This window comes from Tyto alba, unplaced genomic scaffold (assembly GCF_018691265.1).
Source record: "Tyto alba isolate M040663 unplaced genomic scaffold, T.alba_DEE_v4.0 Super-Scaffold_23, whole genome shotgun sequence".
In the NCBI taxonomy this organism is placed as follows: Eukaryota; Metazoa; Chordata; class Aves; order Strigiformes; family Tytonidae; genus Tyto; species Tyto alba.
Window position 1 is genome coordinate 24,764,741 of NW_024881297.1, and position 18,676 is coordinate 24,783,416.

The following is an 18,676-nucleotide window of genomic DNA, read 5'->3' on the forward strand; positions in this document are numbered from 1 at the left end:
CGGTTGTTTGGTTTTGGGCTCCCTCTTTGCAAAAGACATAAACAATACTCCGAAGTTGCAGAACTGCTACAGGTATGAGCTCTGTAGCTCTGTGGTATGCAGTTCTTGGTGGAGAGGCTTCTTTGACAACTTGTGGTGCATTAATGCATTTGACAGCAGGCAATACAGAATGGGAGCTCTGGAATGGCAGAACCTCATGATCTGTGCTTGGCCCAGCACTCCTTGGAAGAAGCGATATCAGCGACCAGTCTCTTGTTCACTGTAAACAATTTAAAAAATTCAACAATGCTGAAAAGGATATTTAGAAGTCACCTGGTCATTTCACCCATCTCCAAAGGAAAACACTGATTGTTTAAGCTAGGGTGAAGGTTGCATGGTAGATACTACTTATATGATTGCAACATCTATTTCAAATTAACTTTTGTTTCGTACTAAGAATGACCCTGTAAGCCCAGCCTTCGTTTTGAAGAGTTAGGCTCCAGTCATCTCTCATGCCTGGATCTCTTTCCTTTCCTTGTTCTTGAGACCATACGTACACATTGTTTCAGCATTATTAAACCATCGGCAAGCAGGTGTCAGCTTGTTAGCAGTCTCTGGACATCAATTTGTGAAGAAGAGAGTATTGATATGGAAAGATTTTCTGTGGGTGAGGGATTACTGAAACTAGTGAGTGCTATTTAAGAACAGTATCTTTCAGACGCTATGTCATGGTCATATTTTACAGGATTTGCTCTTCCCTCACAACTCTTTAGCGTATATGCTGGGAAGCCAGGAACTCTCAGAGTTACCTGAACCAAATACATTTCAGATGCTTTTATAAATTTGTGGGTTTTTTTCTGAAGTGCATCTTGGAAAAGTTCAGATATCTTGCATAGCCATATGAACCATTGTAGTACCTGTGAGCTGGAGAACATTTCCTTAGTCTCATATAGCTATATCTTTCTGTACCAGTTTTTCACATACAGGCATACATTCAGCTGCCATAGGTGTGGATGTGAAGTTGGAATACCTCCAGGTCATCTGGCTTCTGCCTAAACACTTGGAAAATCAAACACAACCTTGTTTGACTAACTTTCATAATTGGATGCATATAACACAAGATGAAGTTTTAATCTGGCAGTATGGTAGTGCTGCTCCTAGCAACAAGGTAACGTCATATCCTTCTGACCCTGTTTAGATAGCCTCTCCAGTGCCCATGACAAGCTGGCTTTTTCCCTTTCACCTTGAGTCCCAAAAGCTGCTAGAAGACACTGTCACCCAAAATGATGGTAGCTGAGAAATGGCACTGGTCATTGTGGGAAGTCTGGAGGGATACTTCCTAGTCATTTCCTATTTCAGCAATGAGGCATATCATATGTATATGTTTGGGTTTTTTTATGTCTGCGTACTTTGTAGCAATCTTTACTGCAGCTTGAGAAACTGACTCAGTTGAGGAGTTACTGTAGATGCCTTGGTATTTGAATTGGTGCTATTCATTTTTTTGTTTGGCGCAGTAATACAATGTTTTCAGTTGTTTCTTTACCTGAATGATCAAGATAAAGCATTTTCATGAGCCTATCAGGCTTACAGCCTCCTGGGGCCTACGGGCTCAGGCTCTATAGGACGCACAGCTGTGGCTGATACAAGAAAGATTTGCAGAGCTAGCGTAAGGCAACACTGCAACAGTCACTTTGTGGCCCCTCTTTTAACTCAACCACATCGCACTTTGATTACTCAAAGCATTTCTCTACTTCACTGCGTGCAATAGCTTTTGCTGTGGTACAATAGGAACAGCAGAGCCTCAAAAAGCTGTGTGGATCTAAGGGGCCAGCCGGTTCTGCACTCCCTCACTTGGCTTTATCAGTGGAAATTCCTTCCTTGCTGATCGAATGACGGAGGGAAAATTATCTCTTTTTAAAACAGTTCACATTTCTTAGGATTCAGTTTCAAATTGGCATTCTTAAGCTTATCACAGACCATTTGTAAATGCACTAGTTCCTGACTGAAAGATTTAGCATGTTCCAGATTTGTTATCCGTCTAGGACAAACAGTCTGAAAGAGGCACATGCCATATAGTACATTCTCCATGAGCCATTTAAAGGTAGCAAGAGCTACATAAAGGTAGCTGCGTAATCCAGAGAACATTATTTAAAATTGACAGAACCTTTACCCTACTATAAATGCAGCTTTCTTCTAGGTCTTTTGGATTTACTTGCATGTTCACCTACACACTTAAGATCAGTGTAGAAATCCAGCTAACCTTGTTGTAACAACAAAAGTATCCGAGCACTAGTCAAATGTCTCTCTGATCCACTGTGATTGAGGCAGAAAAGCTGCATGTGGTCCCATCTTCCTGGACAAAACAGGAATCAAATGACAGGCGGCAATTGCTTGGTTCACTATTTAAATCCCCTTCTCTCCTCCATTCATTCAGGGTCATGAGCCCAGTAGTTGTTCAGGCTTGTTCTCGGCTTCTTGCTCTCTCTTCGCCTCAGTGGCATTATTCTGTTGACTCTCTCTGATTGACTTTTTAAATTTTTTTCTACTACAGTGATAAACAATGCTACCAATAAGTAAGTGCCTTGTCTTGAACAGTGGTATGTCTGTGTGATTTGGATGAAGGCTGCTTTTGCTATAGCTTTCTAGCACCATAGAAAATCTTGATTATTTGTTATGATTTCCCTGATGAAATCCCACTACTGTAGCTGACAACATTGGCCAGATTGATCCCACTCAGTGGTTGTAGGGACTACACATAACATCTCTTAAACTACTTAATCTTGTATCATTCTCATAGTACTCATACTTTTCTTCCTACATCAAATTGTGTCAGAAGTGCATGAATAGTTAGGGAATATTTTTTTTTCTGCCAAATTTCATTAAATCTTCTCTGAAAGGGAAAACAGCAGAGCTATGTGCTTGAACATCTTTGTATCAGTTTTGCATTGTTGTACATCATGGCCAGCTGGAGTTAGAAACTTTCAATTAATATATACAGCACCAGCAGTGCACAGAAAATTTTTGAGCTGATCATGCTATTGTATAGTCACAGTGGTACAATCTGCTGATAGTATTACAGTGTGGTGGTACCAAACCAGTCTGTGACCTTGAAACCAAGAAAGTTGTTTTTTGGATTCTATTCCTTTGATTCACTCATCGAATCTGTAAAATTGTGAAGGTGAGTTGGCATGTGGCCTACTGAGCAGGCAGCTGTCCAGGGACAGCCTGCTCCCCCTGTGCTGAGCTGCTGATAGTTTGGATGTAGGCAGGTGCTTCACTTTCACTGTCCTCTGCACATGAATATGAGCAAGAAGAAAAACTGGAAGAAATTGCCTGGCCCTTTGCCACCTCTTTACCTTAAAGAGCAGCAAGTTGTAACCACTGTTAGTCAAAATCCTGTTGTGTTTTGTTTTCAGGAGGCAAATGACTGACATTTTCCTTTTACAGGGCAACTGACTTGATCACCAGATTTGTCTGGGCTTGTTGCAGCTGTTTGGGTTTCTAAGGAGAGGCACAGAACAGTACCAGCCCTGAATCTCCTGGGGGAGAGGGGTAAAGGGCTTCTCTGGAGCCCTCTGTGGCATACTGAGGCACACAGGCAGGCAGAGACTGTACCCCAGGATTTCTGCACATTAGAGCCATCTCCTCAACATGTCTAGCTTTCCCTTTGAATAGCATTGCAGGATGAAGGGAAGAAAAGTGCTTTTCCGTGCTTCCATCCTCTCTTCTCACTGCAGAGTTTCCCAACAGCTAAACCTAATCTCTCCCAGGGCTACCTACTGTGAGGTGCTCTGTGGTCCTGCTCCCAGGACATCCAGACAGGCACTGACTTTGGCTGGTTCCCTTCTGCTGTGCCTTTCCACTCAGGAGACCAGAGAGAAGGCAAGAAGGACGGGGCTGATGCTCACATCTGCTGCCTGTATGGTGTCAGAACACAGCACGTGGAAACCGGGGAGCTCCAAGGCACCCCATCTCCCAGCTTGGGAGGGGTACACAGAGTGGCCCTGACGCCTTCTCCAGCATCATAGTGGCAGAAAGACTTGGGACTAGAAGCCATATTTTTGCCACCTGTACTTCCGTGGTAGACTGAATTGCAGTGGTCAAACTCATCTGCCTCCTCTGCCTGAATTTGCCATTTTTTTCATATTTTCTCAGAGGAGATAATAGATTTTTCCCCCTCAAAAGTCACTGAGGATATATGTACAGCATATCTGGGCTACATAACAGCTGCTTTTCTATATGCCAGGCAATCTTACCACTTTATTGAAAGAAACTGTGATTTCTAGCAGATTTTTTAATTTTATTTTTTCCCTAAGAAAAGAGACAGTAGGTACCATATGTCTTGTCTGCAGTAGCAGCTGCCAGAAGTTCTTCTTTTGAGAAGATTTAGAAATAAGACAAAAATAACCAAGACAACCCGTACCCCATGCTACAGAATCCCAACTAATAACATTGAAAAAGTAGTTAATAATATTGATCCCTTGTGTACTGGTAGTTAAACTTAAAAAATCAATGGAGAGGGAAGCTTAACTGGCCTTTCTGTAGTATTAGAATACAAAGCTAAATCCCAAATGTAGAGTTTTTACAGCTATAAATATATGGGATGATTTTCAGACAATGTTAAAATTACTTAATTCCCTTTCCTTCAGGAGAAAGCTCCTGTGAGGTGCAATTGGAAAGGAATCCCTGAGTATACTAGATATACTTCTGTGTGAATGAAGAAGTAGCTTTTCAGAGTGGTATGCAAAAGGAGTGAGACCAGCTTGATCAGCGAGGACCCCAGTTCTGCCATCACTTCTGCCTTGAGCAACTTTAATCATTTGTCCTGTTTGTTCAGGCAAATTCATCTCTCAAAATATAGTTATTCCTGCACACAAGTGCTGGCAGGATCTGGGATCGGCAATTATGCAAACATTGCTCTGGCAGTGATCTCCTGAGTGTTTGTAGAAAAAATATTAGGCCTTGGTTCTCTAAGGTACCCAGGTGAGAAATCCACATTGCTAAATATCGCTGAGGTTCTGAGTGCCCAAAATGAGTGCCTGGTATTTGTAACAAAGTTAAGACTTTAATGGCCTGGCTGCGCTTCTAGCCACTCTCGTATTTCCTCCTTGTTTACTTTTAGCCATTCAATGTTGTTTTTCACCTGCTCAATTGACTGACTCCTGGGCAATTCTCCTGCCCCAGCATTAGGATATTTCTCAAAGAAATTTACCATCTGGAAAAGAGAGAGAAAGAGAATGGACATGAAGCAAATAGAGCTGCTATTGGGCAAGTGGCTTTTTACAGGAACCTGGCCAAGCTCAGTTTTGGCTGGGAGAGATATTTAGACTCAGGCTAGTAGCTCTGGGATAGTTTTACAGTAAGTCATACTACTTTACACATTTAGAGGCCAAAAGGTCAAGTTTTCTGGCCAGTGGATTTTTAAATATATTGACTTACAACCAAGAGAAATGCTGTTACCATACCTGCCAGAGCTGGAGGTCAGTGTTGAAGGTTTGGGTAATAGTTACTATTCGACCAAGGTTTCTGTCATTGATAGTGAATCTAGAAAAACAATTTAATACATGATGTTTGATGCAAAACCATTAAAAAATAAAAGGCACAAGTAATTATCTGAAGACTAAGCTTCTAACTGTGCTACAATAAAACAGGTACACTCAGATTTCAGCCATTTTTGGAAATACTTGAAAAATAGTACTCTTATCTGTGCTATTCTCAAACATCTTTATTAATGGTGTCATCTCTTCTGTGGGATTTTTTTTTTTTTTTAATTAATGACTTATTGTCTTATGCTGGAAATTAGGTGTATTGCTTCTCAGCAGTACAAATGCTGTCCACAGCTCTAGGCTTGCAGGTGTGCTTTGCTTCTGTGCCCTCACCAAGCACTTAGAAATGAGAAGGAGAGAGAAATCACGCAAACAGGGTGGAGCAACACTTAAAGGGTTGCTATTACTTCCACTGCTCATCTGTATGTCTGCTTTTTGATTTCACCACTAGGAGAAATTAAAAAAATTCTGTACATTGACTTCTTGTTACAAAATCAATAGAAAGAGTGGAGACGACTGACTAAGTTCCATGCAATAACCAGATTTCTATGGCCTTGGTAGAACTTTCTATACTTTTTAATCACTACTTATTGATAGTGGTCATTTAGGAAAAGAATGGTTTTCGAGTTAGCAGCAAAATACTTTTTCACAGCAGATGGATAAAATTGTGTTGAATACGCTTTCAGCTTTCATTATGCAAAGGCCAGTGATTATAGCTGTATAGTGAAAATATAGGAAAGCATGGCATCTAACAAGATATAGAGATGGATGTAGACTTAAACTTTCCAATGAGTTCATCATCATACCTGTCAACTAAGTACTGCCAGTTAAGTCGTATCCAGTCCCAGGCCATTGTTTTCCCATAGGTGTTATATGAGATGTATTTCAGGACTGTGAACACATCTTGGCTTTTGATGAGGCTGGTGTTGTAAATATATTTCAGATACCTAAGGGAAATGCCATAAGAAACAGTGAGAGGCTTTCATGAAAGACCATGGAAAGCAACTAATAAGTTAACACTTTCAGTGTAGGCTTGACTGATGATGATGAGAAATAATGCAATGCTAATGTCTGTATTTTGCAAGTATTTGCCACCACAGTCTACAGCCCATTTCCAAGTAGGAATATTATTTTTATCTACAGCATTTTAAAGGTGAAGTACACTGATCTAAAACATATGTATCTGTTGCTAACTGTGTCAAGAGACAACTGTGTTGAAAGAAATCTAAGCTGTTATGATTCTCTTTAGAAAGTAAGCAGGATTTATGTCCCTACGTTACTTGAAAATAGCCAAAACCCATTATTGATGTTATATTTTTATCAAGTAGTGAAAACAAGATTGGATCAGTTGGTAGTCCAGCCTGTTTGGGTAGCCAAGCACCAAAAAAGTAGTAGTCCAGACTATAAAGATCTTCTAGGGACCACGAGTACACACACAGGTGGCTTGCTCATACTGAAATCTGTGCTGTTTGTTCTGAAACTCTTATCTACACAAAATTAAAATTCATTTAAGCATAGCATGCCTGCAAGTGCTGCAGTTATACTTCCAGTTACTGTGCAAATGGTTTCGACTGACAGAGTGGAGGGATCCCTCAGCACGCACGTTTGCAGGGAGGTGAGTAGTGTGGTCATGGTTTCACATCAGCAGCTGCAGAAGAACACCCTTAAGCTGCTGTGTGCTGGGGCTAAGGATTGTCTTTTTTCCTATCTGTAAGGGACAATTTTCTCAATCTGTTTGCTCTTTTCCCCTCCCTTGTTATTTTAATAGCAAATTAAGAGACAAATTCTCTCTGCTTTAGGGTGAAATTTTTATTTTCTGCAAATATAAGCTGATCTAACTAATTAATTCATGTCTTAATCATGTCAGCAATTAGTTACGGAATGGCTTTAGATTATGGCTGTTGTAGTCACAAGAATTTAGGAATACAGCTGCCTCCTACCACTATTTTAATTACTCTAACTCTTATATTTACTCTTCCTGAACCTCCTATAATTCCTTGTTTCATCTTGTTTAAACTTGGAACTCTTCCAGGCAGAGACTGCTCCATCTTATGATATTTAGACAGGGCTCCAACAAAGTGGTGAACAGCTCCGGTGAAGATGTTTGCCGGCATCTCCGCTACATAATACAGCTACATGCAATGTTACCAGATAAGCTTAAAGCAGCTGGTGTGTCTATGCAGAGCAGCAGCCTGGGGAAACGCTCGCCCAATCTGACAGTTGGACCAGACTGGGGCAGTAGCCAGGCTCCCCATCACTGTCATGGAGGCATGAACACATAATTTCTGGTTCTAGCTCTACCTCTGCTCAGCACTTCAGGGAGCATTGCGACTTCACACGGATGCCTTCATAGGACCATTAGTAACAACTGCTCAAGGTTGTTTGCCTAATTTTGGCTACTTAGAAGGTAGACATATAGTCTAAGCAAACTCCCTCTGTAGACAATGGAGGGTGACTGGCAACCCCCAAAAGCAATTCTTCCCATTGATTTTAAGTCCCTGTCCTGTTCTGGGATAAACAGTACTCTGGAGGCCCTACCTCCCTTCACTGATTATAGAGGAAATATAAATGACTAATTTTCTCCTGATGCTTAACTATTAGGCAGCTAAAATTACACAGGGTGAAGGCACTGTTGCAAGACACGAAGTCTGCTGATTGTGTGCAGAAACTACCATGTGTTCAGTATCTCCACTAAAGGAGCAAGGCTTTTTTTCTACTATAGTACAGTCTTGGAGGGGTTGTTAGATAACTGGTCTTGAAAATGTGTTGCACTCCTCATGCTGTAATCTGACAAAAATGACAGCACAGGAGAGAGGAGAGGGGAATGAGCAAACGGTGACCCATTGTTTCTGTAGGGAAAACAACAAAAAAAAATCTTTGTGTTTAAATCACCTGTCCAAAAGGGTGATGTTCTTCACTGAAGCCAGGCCATACAACAGCTTTTCTTTTTCTTGTGCTAATGAAGTTTCTTGGTATTTCTTGAACATGTAATTCCATGATGACTCATTGCCTGAGTTCTGCATCCCATAGCGATATACTAGGAGTCGGAGATTTGCAGGAACACTAAAATAAAGAAACAGTACTTGAATATTCTTCCCCCTTTCTGGCTTGAGATCTGTGACCAAGTCATATGCTGTGTTCTTTACCAGCTGCAAAAGCTGTGAGCACTCACGGTTTTCCTTGTAGCCACTGCTCAAATAATTGAGAAGCGTTGTTCAAAGATTCTGTGTCATCCATACTGCAGGCAAAGTCTAGAACAGATGCACGAAGAAGCCTTTAAAAGAGAGAGATAGATATGTATTTTCCTACTGCTTAGCACTCTTTGAATTCATCAATAATATGAGAAGGAAAAAAAAAGATTGATCAACCTCTCCAAATGGCTTCCAAAATCATTCCAGTTCAGTTGATCCACAATGGGTTTTACCTGGTAGCGAAAATATTCCTGGGGTAGAAAAAGGGTGTTGGTTACTTGTGTAGATTTCTTTAAATAATAATAAAATTATATTTGTGTTCATAGTTTATTCTCCTTCATTTTTCCTAGAATTAGCATCTCTTTAACAAAAAGTTACACAAACACACACATGCACAGTCTTTCCAGATCACCCCAGCATGCCAAGTCTGAATGCTTGCAATACTGATGCACGGACAGGGAAAAGGCAACCTGCTTCTCTCCAAATGAAGGTCGGGGTACAGCAAGGACACATGGCCACAACTCTTTTCCAGAGATAATGCTGAGTTCAGGACATAGTTATTTTAGTGACCATTAAATTGTGTTCAGCATGTTAGGTCAACTATCAGACCTGCTCACTGTCACATTGAGATATAGCCATCCTTCGTGCTGAGGACAGGTGTCCAAGCTTTTCTGCCCTATACATACTTCTTTATTGGATGCAGGACAGTCTTGACTAACAAATGTCTGTACTGTGATTTATGGTGATGGATTATAAGAATAATTAGGCATAATTTCTTTCCTCCAAGTGCATAGTCCTGAATAAAGAATCCAGGTAATTCAGAGATCAGTACTAAGCAGTTTTCAGCACTTTTTTTTTTTTTTGAGTACAGTAACAAAAAGTAAATACTGATAGCTCAGCAACATTGAAAATCACTTGAACTTCAAGGTTATTGCTGTTAAAGATCCTGAATTGTCAGATCCAGTGCTCCAATGCAGGAATGCTTTTTTTTTTTTTTTTTTTTACTTCATCACCTGAAACAGAGGATAGAGACTTGTATCATCTTTGAGCATGTTTGCAAGGTAAGTTACAGATGATATAACTCTATGCCAAGGTAAATAGTCTGTTTCATTTCTTAGGTATTTTGTGAGCTCCAGGGGAACAAAGTAATTCACGAGTCCAGGTCTGTGGAAGGAGAAAACATAACTTCTGTTATTTTAATGATTTTGAAGAACTTGCTTCTTTAAAGATATTAGAACACTATTTTCTTTAGAAGGTCTGAAATAATAAATTTTGAGAGGGGGAAAATAGCCTGGAATCTAACCTGGGAGGTGTTTTCTGAAGAGACCACCAAGGATCACTGTTAATCAACGCCTAACTGCAGTAGCTCTCACTGCCGCGAGGAGGCTGCTCACATTGTGCAGCAGCTCAGTGTGCCCAGAAGTGGGCAGCCCTCAACTGACTACACTAACCCCTGTCACACAAAATGGAATTGCTAGCTCTGGAGACATCCTGAAAGGCTGGGGAGATTCAGACTTAGAAGCTGTCACAGAATGTCACCTAAAGTTTATCTGTGTCATCATGGCTGGGTACAAGAGCTAGAAGTTTCCAAGCAAATTTCTAAACAAGATAGCTGAGGTGGTAGCTTCCTAATGACACGTTATGCATTGTACAAATTCCTCTGATTTTATGGACGCGTAGCTTCTTCTGGAGTGCTTTTATTATTGTTACTTACATGGCAGAAACACCTCTTCCTAAGACCTGTGCAATTAAAGCCTTTTTTTTTTTTTTTTTTTTTTTTTTTTTCTGCCACTGAACTGAAGGGGAACATTTCTTTTGACTGCATTGATAGTGCAAGTTGCCAACGTATACTTGAATTTTCCCCTTTTGGAGGACAATATGAGCCCATAAACAGTTAAGACTTGTAACACATTCAGAAATTTTCTTTCAACCATCTAAGTTGAATTAATTCTAATTAATAGGCAATAGAAAGTGAAAAACTTGTGTTAGAGATCTCTACAGAGAATTAGTTTACCTTGCTAAAGAAAAGGCATCATCCAAAATTCCTGCACGGTCAGCAGCTGAAAAATCCTGTGTGAAAAGAGGAAAAGAATGATCAAGAATATATAGATTACTGGCAGAAAAAAGCAGCCTCTAGAGACCTCTATAAGAGACCCACCAGACAGGTTAATGTTATGACACTCACTTTGTGGTTGCTGACCAGAAGAGTGCTTAACCTGGCCCAGTTTTGACTATCATAATTCACCCGATAGAATCCAATGTGGTCTGGATTAATGTTTGCAAAAGTATTAGGAGGTGATTCTATTATAATTCCTGCAAAGCAAACAAACAGTGGTTGGTTTATGCTTCTCATAAAACACAAAGCTCACTGGAGATTCCCTGACTCCAAAAGTAATATTTGGTTTTAATGAATAACAAAATAAGATCCAAACCTTAATTTTATTTATTTATTGTTTAAATGGCTGTGAGTTATTACAGACTTTAACAAATTCCAGCACTTGTCTTATTAATAGTGATTTGTGGTAATTACTTGGGGCAGCTAGTTTGTTAAATTTAAAATGGAGATCATTGTGATTAGGGTGGGGATAGTGAAAATTAGTGTAATTGTAAAAAGAAACAGTTTTTGCAAGTATCTTTTAAAAAAAGTTTTTCACCCTCGTGATTACTATTAAAGTTCTCATATTTTACTCTCCATTTGTTTTACTTTTCTGTTTATTTCAACTAAATTCCTTAGAGTTTTCTTCCCTGTACTCTGATTCAATTTTTGTAGCTATAGATAAAGGAATTAGAAAATAGGCTGAGACTTCACTCAAGCACTCCTGTTTAAGGAATTCATCTTTAAAATGAATCCTTGAAAAATGTTCCTTTCTCAGAAGCTTGCTGCTAGTTATGAAAGTTTTCCTATTGCCCTTTGAAAGCAGTGGTCTTCAATCTGTGGCTTGAGGGTGGCTGGCCTTAAAAGCACTTTTTTGTTTGGATGACCCCCACAAGGTATTTGAAAGGGCATTTTTTCCCTACAGTTGCTGTTTGCTCTAGTGGCCAAGATTTTTATGGATGTAGAAATAAGCACCTAATCATGCCTTTGCAGGCTTTGTCAATTTAATAGCCCTTCGCAGCCCACTGAAATGTCATGTGGAAGTTAGAGAATGAAAATTTCTTTGTGTTAATCTCTGACTTGTATCATGACATAAGACTTTTTTGTTTTCTTTTGCATGGATACTAAAAGCAACCAGGTTTTTTAAAAAAAAAGCAGAACAAAAGACAAATCACATTTTAAATAAGGAACATTCAAACAAGTACAAAAAGAGAAGAGCTGATTGTGATATTTCTGAAATTCCAACATGTGATGAAATTTAAAAACTCAAAAATATCAGTAATTTATTTATTTTTTGTTTACATTTCCCCTCCCCCCCCCCCCCCCCCCCCTTTTGGCCACTAGAGTTGTAGAATGAGAAATTCAGATTTGATTGCATAATAGAACAATCATCAAAAATACCTATGTAGGTGTTCCTGAAATCAGCATTAGAAAATGTGTTTAGTCATTTGTAGCTCTTTTTAACTGAACTCAGATTGCTCAGATTGCCACCTCTTTTCTTAGACTTGACAAAGGGCATATCTGAGTCCCCTTGATTTTAGTACATCATAATTAAGAGTATGCTTAGATGCTTCCTTGAATAGGATTGGATTTAAACACATACTTAAGCACTTTACTGAATTGAGCCTAAATTGACATAATATGTGTATAGAGGAAATAATCACCTAATCACCTCATTGCAGAAATTACTATTAACTCAGCCCAAATAAGCTGTGTGCTGGTTCCCAGATCTGAAAACTGAAAAGCATGGAAGATAATTCTGTATTTTATTTCTTGTTAAGAACATTTAAAAGCTTTATCTATTCATTAATCTTAAAAGATAAGGGGAAGTTTACCTGCAGAATCTGATGCGTTGTAAAAAGTATAACTTGTTGAACTCCCAAGTCTCCGCTTCACTGGTATATTCCATTTGTAACTGAAATTATTTAAATGGAAAGAGAATTAAATGACATTGGAAACCAAATGCTAAAAATAAAACTCCAATGTATCTTTTTTTTTTTGTTTTGTTTATTTTAATGTTTACATCTTGATTGATGAAGCAAACTTTGTGCTTACGTACATATACGTTTAACAAATATCCCTTGTAACAAAACATAGTGTTTTACTAATAGCTGTTGTTTATGGTGTAAAGATGTCTCTGTGCTATGATACTCTATTCAGGCAACAAAATGTCAGATATTGGTGTGGTAAGATTGGGGCAGTTATATTCCCTGAAAAGCAAAATAAAAACCATGAAATATCCAGGCATGTTCATGCTCTAGAGATGGGGAATAGCAGCAGCTTGTCTTAATACTTTGTATTTATCAGTAGTTCTCAAAATGTATCTGCTGGACTGAGCAAGGGAGTGGAATAAGATTTTGTCCAGTGTCCAACTTTGATTAATCAAGCTAAAATGGTACTGTGTTAATTATGTGACTAAAGTTAAATCTGAAAGCTGCACAATTTATCTAGTTCTTTTTTTTGTTTTTTGTTTTTTTAAATCAGTGAAACTACTAGGGCCATGTCCTTCTGAATGCAGTCATCACCTCTTGGTTTCTCCATAAGATTAATTGTCCGTAACCAGAGAGAGATCATGTGAATGAATTTCCATTATGCTACACTGTGTAGCTTATTGCCACAGCTCTGGAACATCCAGCCCTGCTAAGCTGTATCTTCATGTCATGTCAGATAATAATTTAGCAGGGTACAAAGCAATTAATTCAGTAAAAGACAATTATATGTGGATGGATGATGACAGTGTTAATGTTGATGTGTGTAGGACTTTGTGCAGACACCAGTTAATCTTTGCAATGATGACTTGAAATAAGCGGCTAATTATTGTGAAACAATTTTTACAGATGGGAAATCTGAAAGAGCTTAAGCAACCACTGGGATCCAGTCAAGAGGATCTCTTGCCTTTTCCAGACTATTTTCATTCTCCAAAACAATCCCAATTCCTCCATTATAAAGCACTGGGAGCCAAATGTGACCTTACCACTTCGTCTTCAATTTCTTGAATACCTTCGGTGGGTAGGTGCAGGCTTCTCAGCCCAGGGCATGCCCAGGATGATTCTAAAATATTTGGGCTGGAAGGGAGCCCTGGCACAGCCTGACCAAGACTGTGATCATGCAGTCAGGGAAGTAGGAAGTCAGGGGATGCTGTGACCATACCTGCTCAACCACCTGCATAGGGCTTCTAGAAATTATTAAGCCATTTTGAGCAGTCCACTGCTGTTCCATGTTAGCATATTATAGTCCATTCCAGGGAGATTTTCTTTCTGTCTTAAATCCCCTGGTGACAAGTGCTACAGGAAATCCTGGGTCATCTTTACAACCCTGGGCTAAGTGAATGGTCATTGACTTCCAGAAAATACCAAAGTAAAGGCTATGGTATCTACTGCTGCCTCCAGGAAGAAAGATCAGTTATAGTTTTGTATCTTATAAACAAGAATATCTTATTTATGGAGACTTATATATTTCTAGATTTTACTAGTTCTCTTATGGAGTGTACTTCCATGGAATTTAGAGGTTATTGTTTGGCGAGAAGCCCCAGTATTGTGTTTCCCCAACAGAAAGCTCATAAAAGATTAAAAGATTTTTTTTTTTTTTTTTTCTTAATAAAACAACACCTGGTTTTGTTAGTGAATTTAATGAGGGGGATTTTTTTTAGTTTTCTTTATGTGTTCCTGAGATTACATATATAAATATTTTTCCTGAGCATACAATAGCTGTGTCCTGTTAACTGTGTGTATTGAGGACATGTTCCTTGATGTGCTATGCTGTAGCTATGTATTTGCCCAGCAGCACTATTTTAAGAGCACAGGTTTTTGAACTTCCATTTCTTTTGAGTGCCAGCATGCAGAGAGGACTCTTTCAAGCCAAACAAGATTGAAACAAGCAGGCAGCTCAGGACACTATCCCTGCAGGGTTCGGAGAAGAAAGCGTGCACAAGGCCTGGAGTTTTCACTGCTTAAATCAAAACCCCTCATCCAGACATGAAATAGGCCAGTCCCATCTTGAGTAGGATCTCTTCAGGAGCTTCCTCATACCCATCTGTGAGGGTAGAAGGAGGAGGTATAGCTTTTCAGTGGATTGACTTTTAGGCAAGGGAGAAAGTCTGTTGCAGGACAGAGAATATTGACATTATAATATATATTACTGCATTTTATTTTTAAGTAATTTGTAAAACCTACATATTCAGAAACAAATTCCCCTTTCACTTTGGGAATAGCATGGGCAGTATACAGCTCGGCTTCTTGACAGGTTAAGGTAGGAACAGTGCTGGGATTTCTACTCAAGAAATTATAAATGACAATGTACTGTAAGTCTTGAAGTCAAGCAACAGTAGGATTCCCGAGTCTGCTACCTCAGAGCATAGTGTAATAAGTAAAAAATTTTTAACACAAAGAAGTATTTTTTTCCTGACTAGTCTAACACCAGACTTCAGATGGCACAGTGTTGTGGTTTGCAGCTAGAGTTGCTTCAAAAGCCTGCAAACTTTTCTGCTTATGTTGGGAGAAATACAAGGTTGCAAATACACAGTTAATTATCTCATCCAACTCTTTTGATACCTATCCAAAACTGCCAATGCCATCAGCCTTCTCATTCCTCAAGTTTTTTCTTTTTAATCAGAATGAAACTAAGTGGCCATAACTGTTTCTTAATTTTCTCCTTGTTCTTGCTCTTTGTAACAAAATAACTAGTAGAAGCTAATGAAAAATTACATTTGGGTAGATTTAGCTCTGGTTCATACAGGCAAGTTTCACTGGTTTAGTTGATTGGGATAATTCAGAGAATGAAACCTTCCTCATATGGGATAATTTGAATTTCTTTCACTGAGATGTTGGAAGAGTTGTATTACCTCAAAACTGGGGCTAAGAGTATACACAATGCTAGCTCTGAACAGTCATTCAGCTGGTTAATGCCATGGTGCAGCCGAGCCATTTTCCTGAGCAAGTCCATCAACCCACAGGTAGGGTTCATCTCCCCTCAGATTAGTCATCTATTAATTAACAAATATGCTCCTATACAGTATCCCACCTGTCTTGAATAAGGTAGATGAATATGTGTAGCTAGCTGTCCAGCCACATAAGAGCCTAAGATGGCTGACTAAATAACTATCTTTTAGATGGGTAAAATTAAGCACTACCATCCTGAGTTTATTAGAAAAAAACAGGTCTTGATGAGGATTAATAACATTTACACATGACTATTTCACAGTAACTCATGTTTTTAAGACATGTAGAGAAGACCCTTTATTGTATGTGAAGACCCTGTGATGTATTATAGGTCCTATACCATATAGGAAAAGGAATAAATTGCCAGGGTATAAAATACCTGGATCATGGTATCTGATTTCTGGACAGAGACAATTTTGTGTCAGTTTTCCTTAACCTGACAGACCACAATTTGAAGTGGTTCAACAGATGACTTGCAATCATGTGAGCTGTTTATGTGTGGAAATAAGATTTTCTGAGAGATCCTGGCCAATTTCGCTCTGCTGTGTTTGAGAAAGAAGCCCTGAGACAAAGGGCTGAAGCTGTCCTAAATTTGAAATATTTATATCTAACTTACTGCTGGTTTCTTTTTAAAAACAAATGCTGAGAGTACGTTTAGAAAGAATGGGTATAACACTATCTACATATGTTTCAGTTGAAGAGAGTATCTGTACAGTATTTCTACCTGTTTTGGATAAACATTTACATCAGGAACTTACCCAAGATCAGAAGGAGGGTGAGAAGCATTTGCACTGGGATCCAAGAGAAAACGTTTCTGTGTGAATACTGAATTACTTCCCATCTCCAAAACTGGGTAGCCCATCTGCCTAGTCCATGTGTCCATGACTTCCTTCACAGGTTTATTACTTGCCTAGGAATGATGAGAGAAGGTTGAAGTGAAAGAGCAAATTCAGTACAAAGAATTAAAAAAAAAAAAAAAAAAAAAGATATTGAGAGAAAGAAGAGCAGAGGGGGGCAGAGGAAAGAGCAGGTTCAGTACAAAAAATATTCCATCAAATCCTTTTGTGGTGCCTATCATTTGAAGAAGGAGTGAGCTGGAAACTTGAACATGGACAGAAGAAAAGAGAAGTATGCGTGCAGGAGACTGGCCAGTAACAAGGAACGTTTGAGGCCACTTGCATGCTCTAAAGTCTCTCAATTTTTTCTGAGGAAATAACAGAACCGGACAGAAAGGGCATGAAGGGACTTTTCAAAGCCAGAAGTTTCCTTGCAATATGCCCTGTTTTGAGTGTGAAAGAGGAGCCAGTATTAACCACTAGCTGCTACACTAAAGTAAATTTTGATCCATTCTGTGGATTGTGAACTTCTGTCCTAGAGACTGAATCTGGAGAAGGCTGCCATTGCCTCCCAAGGATGCCACCTGTGAGGGAAGGGAGCTAGGGTCACTGTTTGCTTTTTCAGACAAGGTAGATGACATGAAGATGCAGAGCACCAGAAAGAGAGCAGGAAGAAGTCTGGGGCCCAAGGAGAAGATGGGAACTTGAAAGGAGGCACAAAAGTGCAACTTGGGCTGTGTGAGTGTCCACAGTGGTGGAAGGAAAGGCAATATCAGGAGAAGAACCTGGTAGCATGCAGATGGGCTTTAGCAGGTAATTAGATATAGAGAAATAAACAGTCCAGCCTCAAGGGAAAATGAAAGATCAGAAAATGGTGGCACAGAGTATGACCCATCTGGGACTCAGAAGCTAGAGATGGAGATAAGCATCAAAATTACTTGGGAATAGATACTGCTGAGAGCTTTCAAATAGCTGAATCTGGTTAGAGATAAGGGAGAGTATGGGGCGCATGTGTGTGGTGGATGAGGGGTGTTTTCACCCATGAAATGAATTTGAGTTTTGAGAGGAATGTTTCAGCAGCAGGCTGTTTGTTAGCAAGGCCTCCTTTCTTGTTTATTATTCTACTTCCATAGTCTTATGACAAAAAAATGAGGAAATAATATATATTTGCTAGAAATAAGATGTGTTGGAATATACTGGGAGGCCACTGAGCTTGTGATCTCTTATTGACAGAAGAGCTACAGAATATAAAAAGTTTGGGAAGCTGAAATCAGTGAGTGATATATGAAACATTTATTAGAAAGGTTTTGAGTTGCTGAAAAACATACCACTTCCAGAGCTTCCCAAAATTGTTGTGTCTTGGCGTTCTGGAAATGGTGTTTCTTCAAATATGCCTAGAGAGAGGTAGAAGACTGTGAAAATACTACTAGGTCTTTCTTTGTCTATGAAAACAATACACATATTTAGTTGTACAAAGATACAGAGAGTAGAGCAAGTACCAATCAGTTGTAGAGTATCTATCCATGGACAGTAGTATTGTGAGTAGGAGTTTAAATGGATCAATATTCAGCTGATGAAGTTCCTTTGCTTTCCAATGCATCCTGTAATGCTACAAGTCGGCATTTTCCAGTGTAACTTATTAGTATGAAACAATTTTGTACTTGAAGAGTTCTTTGTATTTTGTTTGAATAGACACCAGCATACCCTGTTGCAAATTTCTATCTAATATAAGAGGTTGCTCAGAAGAAGGAAGCTATTTCAGATTTCACTGTCTGTGGACTCTGAGTGGAAGTAGGAAAGTCTAGTCATCTCTAAGTTGTGATCAAAATGACTATTACAAGAAATAATGGTATTCAGCTGAGTGTTTGCACCTCCTAAACACTCTTCCTGTCCTGTGTCTTACCTCGCTGCTTAGCCAGTGCTTTCCTACCCTGCTATCTGGATCCTGGTGGTGTTTAATCAGCAGATGGTGCTGTTTGTTTCACTGTTAGGCACAGCTCCCTACTTTAATGTTCTTGAAGGCTCTGAGTGAAGGGGAAGCATTAGTCTCTTGTGGACAGGGTGTCTGTATTTTCCCATCTTATGGAACTGT

At 39.3% G+C, this 18,676-nt stretch overlaps 1 protein-coding gene across 2 annotated transcripts in view; it reads right to left on the bottom strand.

The window, feature by feature from the left end:
* Positions 1-5,011: 5,011 nt before the first annotated feature.
* Positions 5,012-18,676, bottom strand: part of LOC104357774 (glutamyl aminopeptidase) — a 36,369-nt gene continuing 22,704 nt past the window's right edge. The window contains exons 9-20 of one of the 2 annotated variants that reach the window (XM_032997797.2): positions 17,913-17,978; positions 16,507-16,658; positions 12,647-12,726; positions 10,902-11,029; positions 10,731-10,786; positions 9,730-9,880; positions 8,894-8,967; positions 8,698-8,799; positions 8,418-8,588; positions 6,332-6,472; positions 5,445-5,523; positions 5,012-5,194 (exon numbers count right to left, since the gene is read on the bottom strand). In XM_032997797.2, coding sequence (XP_032853688.2) covers positions 5,045-5,194; positions 5,445-5,523; positions 6,332-6,472; positions 8,418-8,588; positions 8,698-8,799; positions 8,894-8,967; positions 9,730-9,880; positions 10,731-10,786; positions 10,902-11,029; positions 12,647-12,726; positions 16,507-16,658; positions 17,913-17,978 — 1,350 coding nt within the window. In that variant the 3' untranslated portion in view covers positions 5,012-5,044. The remainder of the gene's footprint in view (positions 5,195-5,444; positions 5,524-6,331; positions 6,473-8,417; positions 8,589-8,697; positions 8,800-8,893; positions 8,968-9,729; positions 9,881-10,730; positions 10,787-10,901; positions 11,030-12,646; positions 12,727-16,506; positions 16,659-17,912; positions 17,979-18,676) is intronic. The other variant, XM_042796860.1, reaches the window with a different exon arrangement.